The sequence below is a fragment of the Pongo pygmaeus genome, chromosome 4 (genome assembly GCF_028885625.2).
Source record: "Pongo pygmaeus isolate AG05252 chromosome 4, NHGRI_mPonPyg2-v2.0_pri, whole genome shotgun sequence".
Classification (NCBI taxonomy): Eukaryota; Metazoa; Chordata; class Mammalia; order Primates; family Hominidae; genus Pongo; species Pongo pygmaeus.
This window is the reverse complement of record NC_072377.2, coordinates 84,934,533-84,953,975: the sequence shown is the minus strand read 5'-3', so window position 1 is coordinate 84,953,975 and position 19,443 is coordinate 84,934,533. Positions and strand designations below refer to the sequence as shown.

At 43.5% G+C, this 19,443-nt stretch overlaps 1 protein-coding gene across 3 annotated transcripts in view; it reads right to left on the bottom strand.

Annotated features, from left to right (window-relative positions):
- Window positions 1–8,789: 8,789 nt before the first annotated feature.
- The window catches only part of RASGRF2 (Ras protein specific guanine nucleotide releasing factor 2), a 280,941-nt gene continuing 270,287 nt past the window's right edge, over window positions 8,790–19,443 (bottom strand). For 2 of the 3 annotated variants that reach the window (XM_054489810.2, XM_054489811.2), the window contains exons 26-27: window positions 19,225–19,293; window positions 8,790–13,294 (exon numbers count right to left, since the gene is read on the bottom strand). In XM_054489810.2, the coding sequence (XP_054345785.1) occupies window positions 13,202–13,294; window positions 19,225–19,293 (162 nt within the window). In that variant the 3' untranslated portion in view covers window positions 8,790–13,201. The remainder of the gene's footprint in view (window positions 13,295–19,224; window positions 19,294–19,443) is intronic. The other variant, XM_054489812.2, reaches the window with a different exon arrangement.

Here is a 19,443-nt window from a genome sequence, read left to right as displayed (position 1 = left end):
TCCATCTGCTCAACAAATGTTAGAGAATCAATCCTTGTGTCAGATACTGGGGCTGCCCTCAAGGAGCTTTTATAGAGTTCAGGGTACAGCCAGATGGGGGAGACAGATCACTATAAAAACCTACCACTATAATCCAAAGGACAAGAGCAAAAATAGTAAAGAGGAGAGAAGACCCAAATTTGCCTGGTGGGTCAGAGAGGGCTTTCTAGAAGAGGTGAAAAATCTTCGGGGCTATCACTTCACCTTGCCCAGTGGATAAAGGGAGGACTTTCCAGATACAGTGGACAGAATGTGCAGAGACAGGAGCCATGAGTGGCAGGGAGGGTCTGCAGAGACAGGCTGGAGCCAAAGCACGATGGCATTGGAGCCACAGCCAAAGGAACAAACTGTGAGACCTGGGACTTGAATTTGGAGGTGGTGAAAAGTGACAAGGTCTTCACAGAAGAGTGGTTTCTTCAACTTATGGAAGGCTGACCCCAGACCAATGCTGCCAAAGTGTGGTCTGTGGGCTGTTAGCAGTTCATGACGATGTAAGTACAGGAATTGAGAGTAAGCATTTAGAACACCTACAGCACTTTGATAGTCATTTTACTTTTTAAATTTTGAGCTGGCATTTTGTATGCCTGTTTTTTTTTTATTTTTATTTTTTTGAGGCAGTCTCGCTCTGTCACCCAGGCTGGAGTGCAGTGGCGCGATCTCTGCTCACTGCAAACTCCGCCTCCCGGGTTCACGCCATTCTCCTGCCTCAGTCTCCTGAGTAGCTGGGACTGCAGGCGCCTGCCTCCTCGCCCGGCTAATGTTTTGTATTTTTAGTAGAAACGGGGTTTCACCATGTTAGCCAGGATGGTCTCAATCTCGTGACCTTGTGATCTGCCTGCCTCGGCCTCCCAAAGTGCTGGGATTACAGGTGTGAGCCACCACGCCCAGCCTTATTCTATTTTTCTAATAGTTGCACTTTATCATATTTTACAAATGTGTGAGTCTGCTATGGATTAGAAATTAATAAGAGATTTTGCCACAGATAGTTTGAGAAGCCCAGCACTGCCACTCAACAAATGCTGGTGCATTCAGATGGTGAAATATTCTGCAGCTATTAAAGGAGTTAAAACTGCCTCCACTTACCTGGAGGCCCATCTGTGACACCTTTTTAGGTTAAAAGGAAAAGAAAAACTTGCTCAGGACTGAACATGAGTGGTTGCAATTTTGTAACAATGATGTATATACATATACATTTTCATATATTTGTGTGAACATAAAAGTATTGAAGGATATTCATCAAACTGCTAAAAGGGTTGCTTCAGAGTAACGGACTTGGAGAAGGCAGACTAATTTTCTCTTAGTGGAACTCTGTATTGTATCACTTGTAAAAATAAGCATGTGTTATCTTTATGATAAAAAAGTAAAAACCTAAAAAAGAAAATTTTGATGTGTGTTAAAATTTTGGATTTCTAGGCTCCACCTTTTTGAATGAGTCTCTCCAAGAGTGAGGCCCTCACATGTATAATGAGAAAAAGCTCCCCGATTACAGGATGTTACCAAGCCCCGCTAGGTGTAGGAACCCTGCTTGGTACCCACCTGAGCCTCAGCAGCTCCTCCCCATCATGGGCATGATGAGGTCTCCCTGTGGGGTGTTGTGAAGACGACGGGACAGGCTGCAGTAGGCACCGAATAAATGAGTCCCTTCCCCTGATGACCCTAAGGCTATGGGATCATCATCACTCCCTCCCCAAAGCCACACCTGATTATTCCAGCCAGCACTCGGCCTGCCCCTTTTCTGAATGCTTTTTGATTTTAGCTTACATTCTTAGCATTTAAATGTTTCATTTAATTTGAGAAAGAGTGTCGCTCTGTCACCCAGGCTGGAGTGCAGTGGTGCAATCTCAGCTCACTGCAGTCTCCACCTCCCGGGTTCAAGCAATTCTACTGCCTCAGCCTCCCAAGTAGCTGGGATCACAGGTGCCCACCACCACACGTGGCTAATTTTGTACTTTTAGTAGAGATGGGATTTTTGCCATGTTGGCCAGGCTGGTCTCGAACTCCTGACCTCTAGTGATCCACCTGCCTCAGCCTCCCAAAGTGCTGGGATTAGAGGCATGAGCCACCACAGCTGGCTTCTTTTAATTTGTATTTTCTATCTCTGCGGACAAGACTTCAAATGTCTGTCACGTACTTTCAGATCTATTGATCATCCTCTGAAAACCAACATCGGGATTCACAAACTGGATTTAACCAGTTGGGCTCCCCAGTTCTTCTTCCAGACTCCACCCCTCCAACAGTGTCTCCAGTGACTTCCTGGCATCACTGAACAGGTCCTTCACTTTGCCACCTCTGAGCCTTTGCTTGAGTGTTTTCTTTTACCTGGAATATCCTTTCCAACCCTAGACACCGACTGAGTCAAACCTTCTGTCTTCTTTTTGAACATTTATGAACTCCTATCATGAGCCATGCATTATGCAAGGGACCTTACAGACACAATCAGTCTATGTTAACAATCCTGCCAAGTATGCTTTATTTTGTGCATGGGGAAACTGAGGCTCAAGAGAAGTGACCTGCCCCAGGTTTCAGTGGCAGCACACTAGTAGAGCTGGGATTTGAACCCAGGTTTGTCTTTAGCGCTGGATTCAGCTCCTTGCAGACCACAGCACCTCACATACAGCCCTTCACTGACCAGCAATTGGAGGGAAACCAACCTTGTGGCTTAAAAGCTGTGGTGCCACAGATCATTCCACTCGGTCAAACCCCCAAGACCGTAGAAGTGTATTTACCATAGCGGCTTCCAGGCACAGGATTGTCACCTCAGGGCATATGACTCCTCCTAGAGTTGCAGATTATAAACTTGTTCTCTTTCCCTGTCCTCGGGCTCCTGCTGAAGTGACCCAGATGCCAGGGATATCTCTGCCCGCTCCACTCTGACCATAGTGCTCAATGTGCCTGCCAGGCCTTGCTAGCGATGCTGTGCCAGTGTGAGGAGGAAGGTGGTCTCCAGCTCTCACCCCATAGAAGCTTTCTGCCTCAGTTTCCCTAACCTGGAACACTGCGATGACTCCCGAATTGAAAAATACTGCTTACAGCATCTGGGCTAAAATTGGCAGAATACCTGGGCTCCAAGCCAGGGAGATTTGGGGCGATGGGGAGGTGCAAGAGCACAGCCAGACAGAGCCAAAAGCAATAATATCCTGTTTGTTCCTACACTGCCCTCCCCATTAAAAAAACAAGGAAGGTGCATCAAGCCCTTTTGTTAAGTGGCCACAAGCTGTACATTTCTTGGTCCCAAGGCAGGTATACTGGGAGTTCAGATCCTGGTCTTAATGGTCTTCTCTGGTTCTGTGACATCCTAGAATGTGAAGGGGAGGCCTTGGGTTCTGTCACTGCCTCCAGCCCAAGCCCCCTGCTCTTCCTGGGCACCCCGGATGGACCATGTCTGCCTTTCTGCTGACTCAGATTTATTTCTGGTCCAGCCATTCACAGCGTCCGTGTGTCTGAACTCCTCAGCCAGAGGGCAGGTGGAAGGGCAGGAGGAGGACCATGTGTCAGCTTTCCATCCAGAGAGCCACCCCAAAACAGAGGATGTCCTTGGGCTTGGACCTGCTCCACAGAACACTCTGAACAAATTCTCACGATGCCTGTCTCCTCCCAGTTCTAAGACAGCAAAGGGTTTGCGTTACCTCACAGCCACTCAGTACGCAACCAACCTTAATGGGCACTCTTGGCATTACTGTTCTAATCAGCAAATAGACAGTCCTAGGCAGGAGATATTTAGAATCCTACTCTGTAAAACAGAGGCCTTTCCTAGGCCTCCTGTGATGAAGGCATGGGACCGTTACCAGACTTGTCCCTCAAGGGTAAATTGTTTTCAAGAAAACAGGAAGCTAGGAGCCATCTAGTCCTTTGAAGTGCTGTGAAGAAGTGGGCTGCCTTCTTCCCCGCCCAAGGGAGGGAGTCTCTGAGGCTTCCCGGGAAGGGTTAGTGTGACCTCCAGCAGTCACCTTCAGCATGGGTTGCTGCTGGATTCCTGGCTCTGTGGGCAGGAGCTCCCAGAATGCTTGACACAGGCTCTATGTGGCTTCCTTTGGGAAGACCAGTGGAGCCTGCTGTAGGCTATGGCAGAGATGGAGGCCCAGGGCCTTCGAGCTAGGGGCAAAGTCAGTCCCCCTCCTGTGTCCGAAACCCCAGGGCTCTCCATTCTGTATGGCACTCCCCCCGACCCAACCCACAGTTTCCTTAGGAAAACTGACCTGCCTATGGCCCATTCCCTAATGCTGTGATTTGGTCATGAGGCTGGCAGAGTCCGTGGGGTGCATGTGGCACTCCTGTGCTTTGCTGTGACAGTGCCTTAATCCACAGGCGTGATTAACTCCAAAGTCTGGGGTCTTTGGAAAAGGTGCCTATCAATGCAGAGGAAATGAAGTGCTCACACCGCCAAACAAGGCCAAGAGCCTCCCGGAAGAGCCTGCCTGTCAGGAAGTCTCTGGCCACAGGCTGTGGCCATGCTCGCCTCCATGAGAGTACAGAGAGAACAGACCAAGGACATGAGTTCAGAACAGAGAAAATGTGAGAGCTGTAGACAGGAAAAGCAGCCCTTCTGGAAACAGCACACTGGTGTACCTAGCGTAACCTTGTCCTGAGGGCCACTAACTGCCCCTCACTTGACTCAGCTGACACTGTGAGGGGTCACGAGCCTGGCAACACTTTCTGGACAGTCTAAAGGGCAGCATTGAGGAGACCTAAAGGTTTTGGTCTCTTTGTCAAATGTCACTGTTCCTCACATTCGGAGGAGAGCATTTGAAGGCAGACCACTCTAGGGGCAAGAACAGGACTGATTTTAACCCCGGGACAACCAAGCAAGCAAGCTAGTGAAGAACAGGCCTCTGCCCAGGTGAAACACATGGGGCCAATTCCACAGGTTTTTGTTGTTGTTGTTGTTGTTTTAATTAACCTCCGGTGGGAAAGGTAAGGATGGTGGGGAGGGGAGACGGTTACTTGTCTCATTATCAATGTGTTAGTATTAGTGATGGCAAAACTTAGTCTCTAGCAATACTATTTTCCAGTTTAAACTGGGCCTGGCTATCGGGCTTATTAGTAAATAGCTTCTCAAAAATTTAATTTTCTAGTTAGTTCATCCCAAGTCACTGATTTACACATCTTTTGAGACTGAGACTGCTGGGGAAAAACATTCCCAGAAATGAGTGGATTAGACTCTGAATTACAAGGGAAAGACACTTGTAGTTTAAAGTTGTCCCAAACTTAGTGTCAAAATACAGCCTTTAGATTTTTTTTTTCCCATCAAGAAAAATTCCTGATTCACTACCAAAAAGAGGCCCTGCAGGCAGCATGCTGATTTGTTCTGCTCCTGGTGCTGAGCTCCCCCAACCTGTGTGCAGGGAGGAGGGGGCGCTTCGGCCAAGGGCGGGAGCTCTGCTGGCTTTAGCGAGTCACCATTGCCTCCTCGCAGTCAGCGTCCTAACGGGGTCCCGGTCCACAGCCCTGCATCCACTCCTCCAAGGCCCTTCACACTGGCTCTAGCCATGACCCCTCTCTGGAGGAATAAAGCAGAGTTTCACGGACTCACCGACCTTGAAGCCGGAGCCTCCCACGTCCTGCTGAGCGCACACAGCCAAGAAGTGTACGTAGGGCGAGCTGGTCGGGCCGGCCTGGAAAAGCCTCCCTGGCGGGGCGGGGCCAGAGGACCTCGCCAATCCCAGCGCAGACCTCCGGGCGCACCGGCCCCCACAGCTCTACCCTTGAAGGCAGGCCCGTGGGCGCTGGGCCCTTTATAGCACCTGCCCTTTCTCTGAAACGTAAAAGGCGGAGCCAGTCTTGCTCCCCAGGCCTGGTCCTGGAGGCTCCTCTGCCAGAGCTCTGGATCTCAGAATGGAAGGGCCAGCAGGTGAAATTGCACATCTGTTGGGGGATTTGTTTCTCTCTTCTCTCAGGTGTACCAGCCTTGGGGCCCTGGTGAGCTCTGGAGGATGAACCCTTCAAGCCAAGGTCGGAGAGGAGGATGTCTCAAGCTGCCTGGCTCCAGCAGCTGACCGGGCCCTGAGCCAGGGGCTGGAGGGACCTCCTTCCAGCGTCTTTGTCTGGGGCTGGATCCAGGGACAATTACAGTCACGTTTCTGTTCAAGATCAGGCCATCAGCAGTAGATGGCTAGATCATCTCGCTTTCTGTCCACACCAGCTTAACTCACGGCAGGCCATAACCCTGCTTAAAAATAGCCCCGCTTGGGATATCCACCGCACGCCGGGAAGGCTGCCTGTAAATAGCAACGACCCAGCAGGATTTTGGACAGCAGCCCTGCCATTTCAAGGGAGCCTGCCTAGGCATCTGGTGACCGTCACGTACTCAGCTTCTGAGGCCACGTGGACGTGACCAATTGGTTCCTGTCTCTTCCTTCTCAGAGCCCAGCTCATGCTCAGAGGACTTGATGGAGCAGGGGGTGGGGCCCCAGGAATAACCTTCTACCCAGTGTGCTTCTCCTTCAGAGTTTCCATTTCTTTTAAACACGACCCGTGTTTAAAAATATCATCTATTTTACCTTTGCATGGGGTACTGACTGGGAGAGCACGTGAGGGGGCCTTTTTGCTGGACGGGAAGGTTCCTGATTGGGGTGGTTATATGAAGATTGGGACCAATCAAATTAATTTCATAATCCTTTAAGGAGTCAAGACCCACCAGCTTGCATATTCTGTCATCAGGGCAGTCTCGGCTTATTCCTTCTCAAAATAGCTCTTTTCCACACACACTTGTTTCAAGTCAGTTCAGGCACCAACTGAAATAAATCCAGTGACCCTGAAATAGCCCAGCTCCCAGATCCAGAAAATTATAAGGCTTTTAAAGAGCATGGAATTGTAGATTTAAAGAATGGCAGTTATAGCAAAAACCTCCTTTTCCTCCCCAATTGCCTAATCAACATTTAGGGCCCCCTCCACTCACCCTACCTCAACACCTTATATTTTACAGAGTAAATGTATATGTTAGTAAGGTCAGAAGAAAAACTGGGTCATTGTTGAGAAAAGAGGGTACCACTCTTCTTTTGGGGGCCTGGTCCTCTTCAAGCTTATGATAAAGGTGGTGTGATGGGGATGAAATCTCTACAAGCGACTCACAGTAGAAATTCTGGCTTTCTGGAAATCTTTCAAATGCCATCCCTGTCACATGGCATCCATTCCCTTCTCATCGTTACCAACTCCCTTTGAAGGTCTAGGGCTCAAACCACACCAGGCTGCCCTGTGGCTGGCTTCTGCCATATGGGCAGGAACAGAATTGAAGTGTGCGACTGCCATATCATTTGCTTTAAAGGAAAATGTCCTGGACTTATTCTCTTTTCTGTTCCTGAGTCCAGCAGGAGTGTGGCTAGAGCAGGCCCCAGATTTGACCTCGAAGGCAAGGACAACGCCTTGTGGGATGAGCAAGTAATAGGATGAAAGGAACCTGGGTTCCTGTGTCCCACCAGCCTGGATTGCTCATTTCAGAATTGGGCAGGAGGGACACCTTTCCTTAATCTATTCTTGTGTCCAGCAACTGTAACTTAATTCCATCAGCTCTAAATGTTGCCACAACTTCATAGAAATTAAAGTATTTTCATATATAGTAATCCATATAACCACTGCAATTATTTTAGGGGTAGATAGGAGTCTTATTTCAGAAGCCCCTCCTAGGTGGAGCCTAGTGACTTTTAGGCCAGGACTGTACCCCAGCGGCTTCTCCTCTCTCTACCACCCATTCAGGAGCGTTGAGCTGCTGTGCAATGGACTGAGCTGTTCCAGGTAGTAGTGAGTTCTCTGTGCCTGGAGGTAATCAAATATAGGCTGGGGATGTCACAGGAAGAATCTAAGCACTGGAAAGAAAGTGTGATTAGTTGATCCTTCGTATCATTTCAAAGCTTTCCCCAAATTCTTTGAATTTTAGGGCCTCTTCTAAACTGTTTTTCTCCCTGAACTTTAGAAGTAATATTTAGAAGTAAAATAATATATCTGAAGGAGTTCACTGCTATGAAGAAGATGTAAAATAAATATAAAGCCCCTAGGCCCCCAGGCAAAACAAAACAGACTCACTGTGGTGAAAAAAAAAAAAAGATCCCAGAAAACATTAAAAACCAGATTCTACAGCTTTGGCAAGGCAAGAGGTCAGTCACACCCAATGTTCCCCCACCTCGATAACTGCCTCAAGACTTTCTTTCCTAAAACTAAACTAAAACCAGTTCCTGAAAAACTATGTCTGGAAGATTTCTTCCTCAACTTCAATAGACAACCTGACGTGGCGAACCCCCCTTCCCTCAACTCAGTTTCCCCATGACAAGTGTTCAGCCTTACAAAGCACTCCATCCTCATAACTGACCACAGACCACAGCCAGTTCTGGCCGGTTTACAGAGATTGCACACCAAGTGTCTTTGTGCCCTGTGTTTCATCTTTTGACATATAGAGCCCAATTTTACTACATTTTAATGTTAAGTCTCCATCCCAAAGTGAACATGGGTTGTATGTAACATGTAACATATATGATTACCGACTATGCATGCATTAGGGCCTCTCATAAATATTCATAAGATTATCCTATAACCTACTAAATGTATATGTATGGCTCATCTTGTTGGGCATAAATCTCAGCCTCTCCCTTTTTTATCTGAAGTGCTTGCTTTTTGGCTTTGGTCAGAGGCTCCAGCCTGCAGATTGTAACCCTTTATAAGAAATTAAGTTCTATTTTTTCTAAATGTATACATTTCATGGTTTTAAGTTGACAATGTAGAAAAATGGGGGGAAAAAGAGTTAAATGAAGAAACCAGTGAGATTTCTGAATATTCAAGAAAGGTGAAGTTTAATTTGCATATAGGCATAACCTACACCTCACCTGGCAAGTGTTAGGCCACAGCACAAACCCCTCTGTCCAATCACAAATGTCCACAAATTTGCAAAGTAACTGGACACGAACAATATGCTTCTCAAACTCACACACATATTCGTCCATCGCACACACACTCAAATGATAAATACATTGAGATCCTCTACAAAAGAGAGCTGAGGACAGTAATCAGATGACCTCACGTGCGGATGGCACTTTGCAGTTTACAGTCTAATCCATTTGGTCCTCACGATAGCCCTGTGAGATAAGCAACACAGGGATTGCTGTTCACACCGTTTTGCAGATGAGGAAACCGAGGCTCAGGGATGTGTACACACCAGCCTAAGGTTTTCCAGTTGGAGACTGGGCCTAGGACTCAGGGCCAGGATGCCTAGGCCAGCTCTCTTTCATAACTGGCTTTCTAGTGAAAAATGAAATGAACTGTGTAAAAACCAACATCATTAAGTATAATAGAACTATTATTTTCCTTGAGCAGATCAGACCGGTACTATCAATCCTAATGTTAATGTCATGCTGCATGGCAGCTGAGATGAGTAATTTTCTGAATCGTTCATGTGTTTATACCTACAACAAAATGACTGTTTTCCATTTTGGCTCTGCCTCATCTTAATTTTAAGTCACCAATGGCCATTGAGAAATGACACACTGATTAGATTTCATTGACTTAAGTCTTCTTACCAGGAATTACATGGTGGTATCTATAATCGAGCCATTAAACTTACAATCTGATTTCTTACTGAAATGAAAAAGATTTTTATTTATTGATTCCCTCTGGCTGTGGACATTAGCCTGGCTATACCCTCCAGCCATAAATAGTATGTTCTCTTTTATGCCTTTTTGATAGTTGTAAAAATAATACATTTTGCAATTGGATTTTTAAAAACCTTTATACTTTAAAGTGAAGAGATTTTTTTTCAAGGGGATAAAATCAAACTTTGAAAAAAAAAAGCTAAGTAAAATCTCTTGCTTTTAAATAAAAGTTAATTTTATTGGGAATAATCCCTGTATTGCATTACTCTTTTTAGTTAAGAATTTAAAAGCTGCCCAATCGCTGCCGGCCCAAAAGTCTCGTCTTATACAATAACATGAGGGAAAGGGTGCTGATCCATCATTATTCACTCCACATGGGACCATAATGGATTTTTCTCTTCCAAGTGATTCAGTTTCTCTGAGTTTCATTTGTTTATAAGTAGTACTTTAAGACGTACTGAAATTTAACAAACAGTAATGGGACTTGGTATGAGAGCCACTTGAAAATATTGCAATGGCCGTTTAAAATTCCATCTTTAAATTGCTTCAGAAAAACACTAAGGAAAAGTGACAACATTTTACTTGATGCCTGAATCTGTCAAATAATATATTGGATTAGGTAAGAGATTTGTCCCTGTAGCAAAACTGGATGTCTCAGTCAATAACCAAAGGCATCCCCTAAAAGCTCCAAGATAATTCCGTTGACAGTACAAAATGTGGGCATTCATTCGAAAGCATGAATTGGATTTTTCTTCCGATTTTCTAGGTTAATCTTACAGTATACATGTTCGCTACTTGGCTGTTAGAGGTTGACCTCCCATCTCCTCTTAGAAATGGGTCTCCATAATGGACTAGAGGCAGATGCAGCTGGGAATGCATGCTTTGTGTGTAGGCAGAAGAGGATGGGTACTTTAACGCCCAGAAAAAAACACTACAAATTGCTCTTGGGGATTTTTAATTTGACCAAATTGAAGGTATTTTAAAATGTGCATTCCTCTCCCAGCTGGCACACGAATAGTGCAGGTCATCAACAGACACTCCCTCAGAGGTGGAGCTCTCTCTCTTGCTCTCTTGCAGCTCCAGGAAGGCTGCAGACTCCAGAAAGTGGTGTAATTCTCAAACAAAAATGCGAAAGGCTAGTGAGTGGCACACCCCTGCAGTCCCAGCTGCTTGAGAGGCTGAGGCAGGAAGATTGCTTGAGTCCAGGGGTTCGAGGCCAGCCTGGGCAACATAGTGAGACCCTGTTTTTCAAACAAACAAAAACCCTCTAAAAGTCAGCATAGCAATTGACAATGCCTAATATGACCACTGCGGGGCAGTTCCGACATCCTGCAGGAAATAGGCGCAAAAGCTTTGTCACTAGTTGAAGAAAAGCTGTGATCCAAAAGGGAAGGAGTATTTGGAAACTCCTGTCTTATTTTTTGTTAATAAGAATGGCTGCAGTGTCTCTGGAACATTTGGGTCAGAGAAATGAGTCCGAACTTCCAGAAAAAGTGCACGCAGAACCATCCCTTTCCCTCTGAAGGACTCTGGCAACTCCAAGGCAGAGTAGAATGCATCCACCTTTCCACGTGTTGTTTGGCCTGAAACTAGTATGTGTGTGGTCCTCTCACAGATTTGTCCCGGTTTTAGTTCACCCTTCAGGACTATGCTTTTGAGCCATGAAAGCTAACCTTCACTTTTCTTCTGCAAGACCTTGAGGTGTTTGGTGCAACTGATACATATTATTTCAAACCCTCAGTTTCTGGAACACTGAGAAATAAATCACAAGTTATGCGTTGTTAGGATCCAAACAGCCCATGCTTCTCATCATGCATCAAGATGCGTCAACCTCTTATTTGCAACTAAAGAGAACAAACAAACAACTTTAAAAAAGAAAAAGAAAGCATCCATAAGGAACCCTCCTTGGGTTGAGTGCTACACTGTTGGCTAATATGAACTATTGAAAATATTTTGGGAATGGTCTTCGAATATTATAAATATTTTCTTGTACTTAGCTGATATTTCACTATATAGTTACATACAGAGATGGCACTTACCGTGCAGAAAATGTACATTCTCTACCCCTATGGTACATTACCAATGCTAGCTCTTTCACTGAGTCTTAAGAGCCAGCAGGTGGAATTTATTAGTCTGTTAGCTCTAGCAACATAATTAAAGTGCAAGGAAAGAGGGAAAACAGCCAGACAGATCAATTTTTCATTGTCAGCATCAATAAGTTTCATGCTGCTAAGAGAAAATGTCAGGTGCAACAGGTTCAGGGAAATAGAACTATATTTTTTCTCTTCCTTCTTTTAAAGCAGCAGTCTCCCTGAGAAGAGAAGAGGGAGGTAAACAATGAGATAGCCCTATTTATTCAACAACTGACAATCTTGGGAAAAGGAAGGTCACTTCCCCAGCCTCGGGTAGCAGGACTAACCCTTGCATTTGGTTTTGTAATGTAAGAGCTGTTCGGTGGTTGGGCCCATTTCCCATGCACTTATAATATTCTCAGAGATCTCTCAACATCAGTTTTTAAAGAAAGAGATCTACGAACAGCATATGGAAGTGTGGGTTTTGAAAAGAAAATTTCACTAAACTGTTTAAAAAAAAATACAGCCAATGTTCATAGTAAGCCTAAAAAAAGGTGTGTGTAAATGAGAATAGATTCCTGCAGTACTACGAGTGGGGAAAGAAAACAAGCAAAGCAAGGTAGAGAGATGATTTTTAGGTATAGATTTTCACTCAGCACTGAAACCCATGATTCCCCACAGCACTTGGTGGCCTTCTGTCTGTTCCACAGTTTTGTCGGTGAGATGGGCGTGCACCTTTTTGCAGCTGCCTCTCCAAGGGGGCTGGCTTCTTAGGACCAACAGTCTCAAGGAAAAGCTCCCCACCCACCTCAGCCAGCCACTGTCTGGAATCCTCTGGGGCACAGCCTACTGCATTTAACTAAGGAAATGTTACATACAAATCCGTTTGTGTTTCATTCTTTCTTTCCGATCCCGTTGCCTAAAGACTGGAAAGGCAGTTTCAGAAGGTACCATTCCTCACATAGAAATATTTAGAATGCACTGAAAACCATGCACATGCTATAGACTGAAATTGCTTATGTGTTGGTCCATCTCTGTAGAGGAAGTGTCAGCTTTTCTGTGAAGCTTATACCAAAAGGAAATGTAATGGAACCAGTCAAATCCTAGAAGATTGGTAGGTGTGCCCAGGCCAGTAAAGCGCCACAGAAACATCACAGGTCTTTTTCATGGATCCTTGTCCCTGAGTTCTAACAGAACACGGACAGAGTTTAAAATTTACCGATGTACCTGCTTTGTTAAAATGGCAACTAGCATCTCCCACCTGACATTCCCTTACGTAAAACGTGCCACCAGCTTTCTAAATAGCCATCTTTCACCTTCCCACCCAAGTCTGAAGCATCTGTCTTTGACCCAAACAGCTGAGTTTCTCTCTGGAGACAGAATTCCAGTCTGGTTCCATCTTCTTTGGTGGAGAAAGGAGACTGGCTTCGTGCTGTACCGTGATAGGCAAGGCATACACAATTCTGTCTGTCCTGCTTTCCATGAACATCCCGTGGACTCAGGGGCAAGGCCAGATCTTCAAGCAGGGAGTCGAGGTTCAATTTTTAGTGACAGCTCATATAGCGTATCTTCATCTATGATAAGGTCTTTGTCAAGCAAGTACTGTGTGACCTGAAAAAAAGGGGAAATCCCGCTTTTACCTCTTTCAGACACCAGTGCATACATTTTCTGAGGGAATCCAACACAATTCAACATTTTCTCTTAAACAACTAAAAATCTTATTTGACCAAAAAATCATAAATATGTTTCCATTGTTAAAAAAAAAAAAAAGGCGAACATCCCTAGTCCTCTCTCAACCCCCAATCCCAGGTACCTCCCTCAAGAGGAAGTACTGTTACTAATTGGTTTGTATTCTCCCAGTTGTTTTTCTATGTCTTTATAGAGATTACATGTACTTAGAGAAATCATTTTTCCCCCTAAAATTGGCATCATGGTGCACATTTTATTCTGCTTTCATCTCTTAATGATAGGTTGGAGAGAGCTCCCTGTGACAGTAAGATAGAGCTCTAACTGCTATACAGTATTAATAGTGCAATATATTGGAGCTTATTTAATAATCTCATATTGATGGATGTTGAGTTGCTGTCAATACTTCACTGTTACACAGTTTCAGTGAATTCCTTGTTAGCATGCTTCCCGGGTGTGCATGCGTGAATACTCTGCTAGGCTAGGGTAGATATCAGAAGTGAAAGGAAAGAATTGACACTAGAAATGAATATGTTGGGGCATGGGGGATTTCCATGAAAATATTTCTTTAGTTTTATTGAAATATAACACACAAAAGTGAAATGGATAGTTTGATCTGTTTTGACAGATGTATACACCATGTAACTTACATACATTTCATGATAAAGAACAATTTCAGCATCCCCAAAAGTTCCCTCATGTTCCCTCAGTAAATCTGCTCTTGGAATCAAGCACTGCCCTGGTTTCTATCACCACATATTAGTTCTATTTTGGAACCTCATATCGATGGGATCATACAGTGTGTACTCCTTCATGTGTGGCTTCTTTCACTCAGCATAGTGTTTTGAGATTCAGCCTTGCTGTGGCCTGTACCAGTAGTCTGCTCCCTCTCATGGCTGAGTAGTATTCCATTGTAGAGATATACCATAATTTGTTTATCCATTCATCTGTTGATGGACACTTGAGCTCTTCCCAAATAGGGGCTATTATTTAGAAATGTTATGAACATTTTATACAAGGCTTTTAATGAGCATGCTTTCATTTTCCCTTTGGATAAACACCTAAGAGAGAAATTGCTAGGTCCTAATATAGGTGCTCATTTAACATTTTAAGAAACTTCTAAATGGCACAGTTTTGCAAAGTGGTTGTTCAATTTTATTCTCACCAACAATGGTTAAGAGTTCCAGTAATTCAATATACCAATTTTTAATTTTAAATGATGATGGAAAATGACCTGGAAAGCTTCCAAACCTACAGTACATGACAGTACCTGTTTTCCCATACCCTAAGCAATGTTTGATATTATCAGTCTTTTAAATTTTTGCCAATCCGATAAGTGAAAATGATATCCCACTATAATTTACATTTTCTCTTTTTACTAGTGAAGTTGAGCATTTAAAAAATATTTATTGGCCATTTTTTTTCTTCTATGAATTAACTATTCACAGGTTTACCAGTTGAATTGTTTATGTTTTTCTTATAGATTATAGAAACACTTTTATTCTGTTTCTTTGTTTTATATGTTGCAAATGTTGTCTCCTTGTCTACTGCTTCTATTTTGATTTTAAATAATGATCCTCTGTCATATAGAAGTCCTTAATTTTCACTAACTTTATCAAGCTTGGCTTTCACAGCTTTTGCATTCTGTGCTTAAGAAGGTCTTTCAAATCCAAAGGTCATGAATATTTTATCCTTTATTTTATAAATAATATAATTATAAATAATATAAATACTTCTTTTTAAACTTAGGTAATGAACTCATCTGGAATTTATTTTTGTGAATGGTAAGATGAAGAGCCAAAGTTCCTGTTCTATTTATTGAATGCTCAGTTTCTTTCTGGCACTTTCTTTGAGTGCCTTCTTTATCTCGTATTAGATTTTCAGGTAGACTAAACATGCACATGGACTTTCTTCTGCCCTACTGGATTTGCACTGCTGTGCCAGTAGAGTCCTGCATTTTTTTTTTTTTTTTTTTTTTTTTTTTTGAGACAGAGTCTCGCTCTGTTGCCCAGGCTGGAGTGCAGTGGCGTGATCTCGGCTCACTGCAAGCTCCACCTCCTGGGTTCACGCCATCCTCCTGCCTCAGCCTCCCAAGTAGCTGGGTCTACAGGTGCCCGCCACCACACCCGGCTAATTTTTTGTATTTTTAGTAGAGACGGGGTTTCACCGTGTTCGCCAGGATGGTCTTGATCTCCTGACCTTGTGATCCACCCGCCTTGGCCTCCCAAAGTGCTGGGATTATGGCGTGAGCCACCGTGCCCGGCCGAGTCCTGCCTTATTTACTCTCACTTTAGGATGTGGCCGTAACTGGTAGGGAACACTCTCCTTTACTATTTTTATTTACCAAAAAGTTCTTGTCTGTTTTTTGCCTCTGTAAGAGTTTCTTCTATGCCTCCGTAAGAGTTTCAGGATAAGTTTGTCAAGTTCCATGAAAACCCTGTTGGGATTTTGACCAGTATTTCAATGAATTTATAGATTAATTTGAGGACAGTGGACCTCTTTACAATAGTGAGTGTTTTGATCCATGAATATGATACAGCTTTCTCCTTACGTACTTCAGTACATAAAGGTCTTACATATTTCCTGTTCCACTTAATCCTAGGCATTACAGATTTTGTTGCTATTTTTATTGAGTTTTTTTATATTACATTTGAATTGGTTATTGCCAATGTGTTGAAAATTGGCTTTTGCATGTCAAGTTGCTATACTACCTTAATAATTTATCAGTTTTTCTCTTAGATTTTCTAGATCAAATCATCTGTGAATTATAGTATTTAATCTTCACCTTTCCAATTTTTATACCTTTTGCTTCTTTTTATTGCTTCATTGCTGTGGTGAATTTTTTCCTGTTCAAATCTGAATAGTAGCAGTGATGGTCACAACCTTGTCTTTTTCCTGACTTGAATTAACTAATTCAAGAAACATTTATTATCTGCTATGGTCCAGGCACTGTGCAAGATGCTGGGGCTATGACAATAAACACAGTAGGTCCGGCTCTGAACTTCATGGATATCATGCATGTGCACATAATCACACAAATAAATGTAAAATGGTGACTCCAGCAGTAAGTGCTAGAAAGGAGACTTACATGGTGCAATACAACCTTAAAAGAGTGGAGTGGGGTTTGGGAAAGTTAGGAAAGTCTTCCTAAGTGATACTTAAGCTGTGTACAAGTAAACTGTGCAAGGAGGAAGAAAGGGCACTCCAGACAGAAGGAAGAACATAGGTAAAGGCCTTGTGGCAAACAGAAATAGGGCAAAACCTAGGGGCTATTAAAAGAAAGTGTGTCTCTCACTGTTGGAGAGGGAATTTACAGATAAGCAAATGTGGGGTGAGGGCTGGAGTGATTCACATAGTAATAGAATAGAGTTGGGGGCATCAGTATATTTAGCTTAATGCAAATACTGATGGTTACATAGAGATATATTTATAAATGTGTGTGTGTGTGTGTGTGTATACATGAGTTAGTATACACACATAGATTCCTATGCTCTGTCAGCTGATACCTCCATAACGCAAGCATATCTAAAGCCCATATCTTGGTTGCTGAAACCATTCTCCAAAAAAAGGAACTAGAGCTTTTGGCAGAAATATCTGAGTCTAGGATGGGGGCAAAATATAAAAGATGAGTTTAGAGCATCTTTTTTCTCCCCCTCCAGAGTCAGCATGGTTGCTCTGTTGCCCAGGCTGGAGTGCATAGGCTGGAGTGCAATGGCACAATCTCGGCTCACTGCAAACTTTGCCTCCTGGTTTCAAGAGATTCTCCTGCCTTAGCCTCCCAAGTAGCTGGGATTACAGCTGCCCACCACCATGCCTGGATAATTTTTGTAGTTTTATTAGAGATGGGGTTTCACCATGTTGGCCAGTCTGGTCTTGAACTCCTGACCTCAGGTTATCCGGCTGTCTTGGACTCCCAAAGTGCTGGGATTACAGGTGTAAGCCAAGGTGCCCGGCCACTTTTTGTAGAGACAGGGTCTCACTGTGTTGCCCAGGCTGGGCCCCAACTCCTCCCCAAGTGCTAAGATTATAGGTGTGAGCCACCGCACCTGGCCTGGAGCATCTTATACTATCAGAAAGTAAGAAAGTCCTCAAAAAAGAAAAAGAGAAAACCCTACATGGATCAGGGTATGACAAAGAAGTCAACTGAAAGAGCACCCGATGTCCAAGCTTGGAACAGTTTCAGCAGTAGAATAAAATATTATTGGATGACAACCCTAAGTATCAAATCCATTAGTCCATACTGATATAAATAAATGATTGAATAAATTAATAAATGGAGAAGAAACAAATCTCTAGAGCAGAAGAATTCCAAGTAATTTATGTAGATATTTCGCTCTCAAGGAGAGGCAGGCATAATTCTCCATTTCTTAAGTGTGGGGTGTTCATAGTGACTTCCTTCCCAAGAATACAGGATGAGGAAGGAAGGAAAAAGAATAACTTTACAGTGGAGACACCCAGCAAACACTACCTTAGCCAGGCGATTCGAGCTAACATCAACAGTCAGAAATTAGGTTGATAATATAACCCCTGATATGATGTGATGAAAATGGCACTTCACCTCTGGGGTCTTCCTTCCAATAACCCATAACCCCAGGCTAACCCTGAGTAAACATCCGACAAATTTCAACAGTGGGCCATCCTGCAAAATACCTGACCCCTACTTCTCAAAACAGTCAAGGCCACCCAAATTAAGGAAAGTCTAAGAAACCACCACAACCAAGAGGAGCCTAAAGAACCTTGACAATTAAATGACATGTGGTGTCCTGGATGGGATCCTGGAGCAGAAAGAGGATATTAGGTAAAAAATAAGCAAATCCGAATAAATGATGGTCTTCAGTTAATAATAAGGTATTGGCTGAGCGCAGTGGCTCATGCCTGTAATCCCAGCACTTTGGGAGGCAGAGGCGGGCGGATCATGAGGTCAGGAGTTCGAGATCATCCTGGCTAACACGGTGAAACCCCGTCTCTACTAAAATACAGAAAATTAGCCAGGCGTGGTGGTGGGCTACTCAGGAGACTGAGGTAGGAGAATGGCGTCAACCTGGGAGGTGGAGCTTGCAGTGAGCTGAGATCGCGCCACTGCACTCCAGGCTGGGTGACAGAACGAGACTCCATCTCAAAATAATAATAATAATAATGTATCAATATGGGCTCATTAAGTCTAACAAACACATCGTACTAATGTAAGATAATAATAGGGACATTGGCTGTGAGGTACATGGGAATTTTCTCTACTACTTTCTCAATTTTTCTGTAAAGCTAAAACTATTCTTAAAAAGTAAAGTCTATTAAAAAATGGGGTAAAAGACCATTTGTGACTAGGATGGAGACAGTAAAGTGGTATATGATGTGAACTGAATCTTAAGAAAAAAGTAGGGGCCATATAATGCAAGACTTCATGGTCATGTCAAAGATTCTTAATTTTTTTTAATCCTAAGACCAATGGGAAGCCAGGAAAATGTTTTATGTAAGGGGGAAAATAATTCACTTTGCATTTCAGAGAGCTCTACCTAGCTGTAATTTATAGAATGAATTTTGCATCCTAGAGTGAATACAAGTAGAGCAGGCAACAGATATATGCAGCTTGGACCAAGGGTTGTGGCAGTGAAGACAAATGGAAGAGGGGCCGATTCACAAGAAATATAAGAAGTACAATCAACAGAACTTGATGATGAATTGATGTTTTTTTTGTTTTGCTTTGTTTTTTTTAATCAGACTAGCCAAAGATTTTCTATTTTACTGGTCTTTTCCGTGAGCTAGCTTTTGGTATTTTGGATCAACTTTTACTGTTGTTTTCTAATTCATTAACTTCCCCTTTTTTCTTTATTAATTCCTTCACAGCCACATAATATTACCTTTGGCTGATGATCTATTCTGTAGGAAGTCTGCTGGAACTGGCGTATCTCTCTGATGATGTGTGATATCTAACAGAGAAAAAAACAAAACAAAATGACAACAACAAAAGCAAAGAAAGGTATTTCCTGCATTGCAGCACATTCTTCTGAGGCCTTTTCCCAGAAGGGTCAGTCCCTTCCTCCAGTGAGGTGGGTGGAGCCTGCCTGACCATTCCCTAT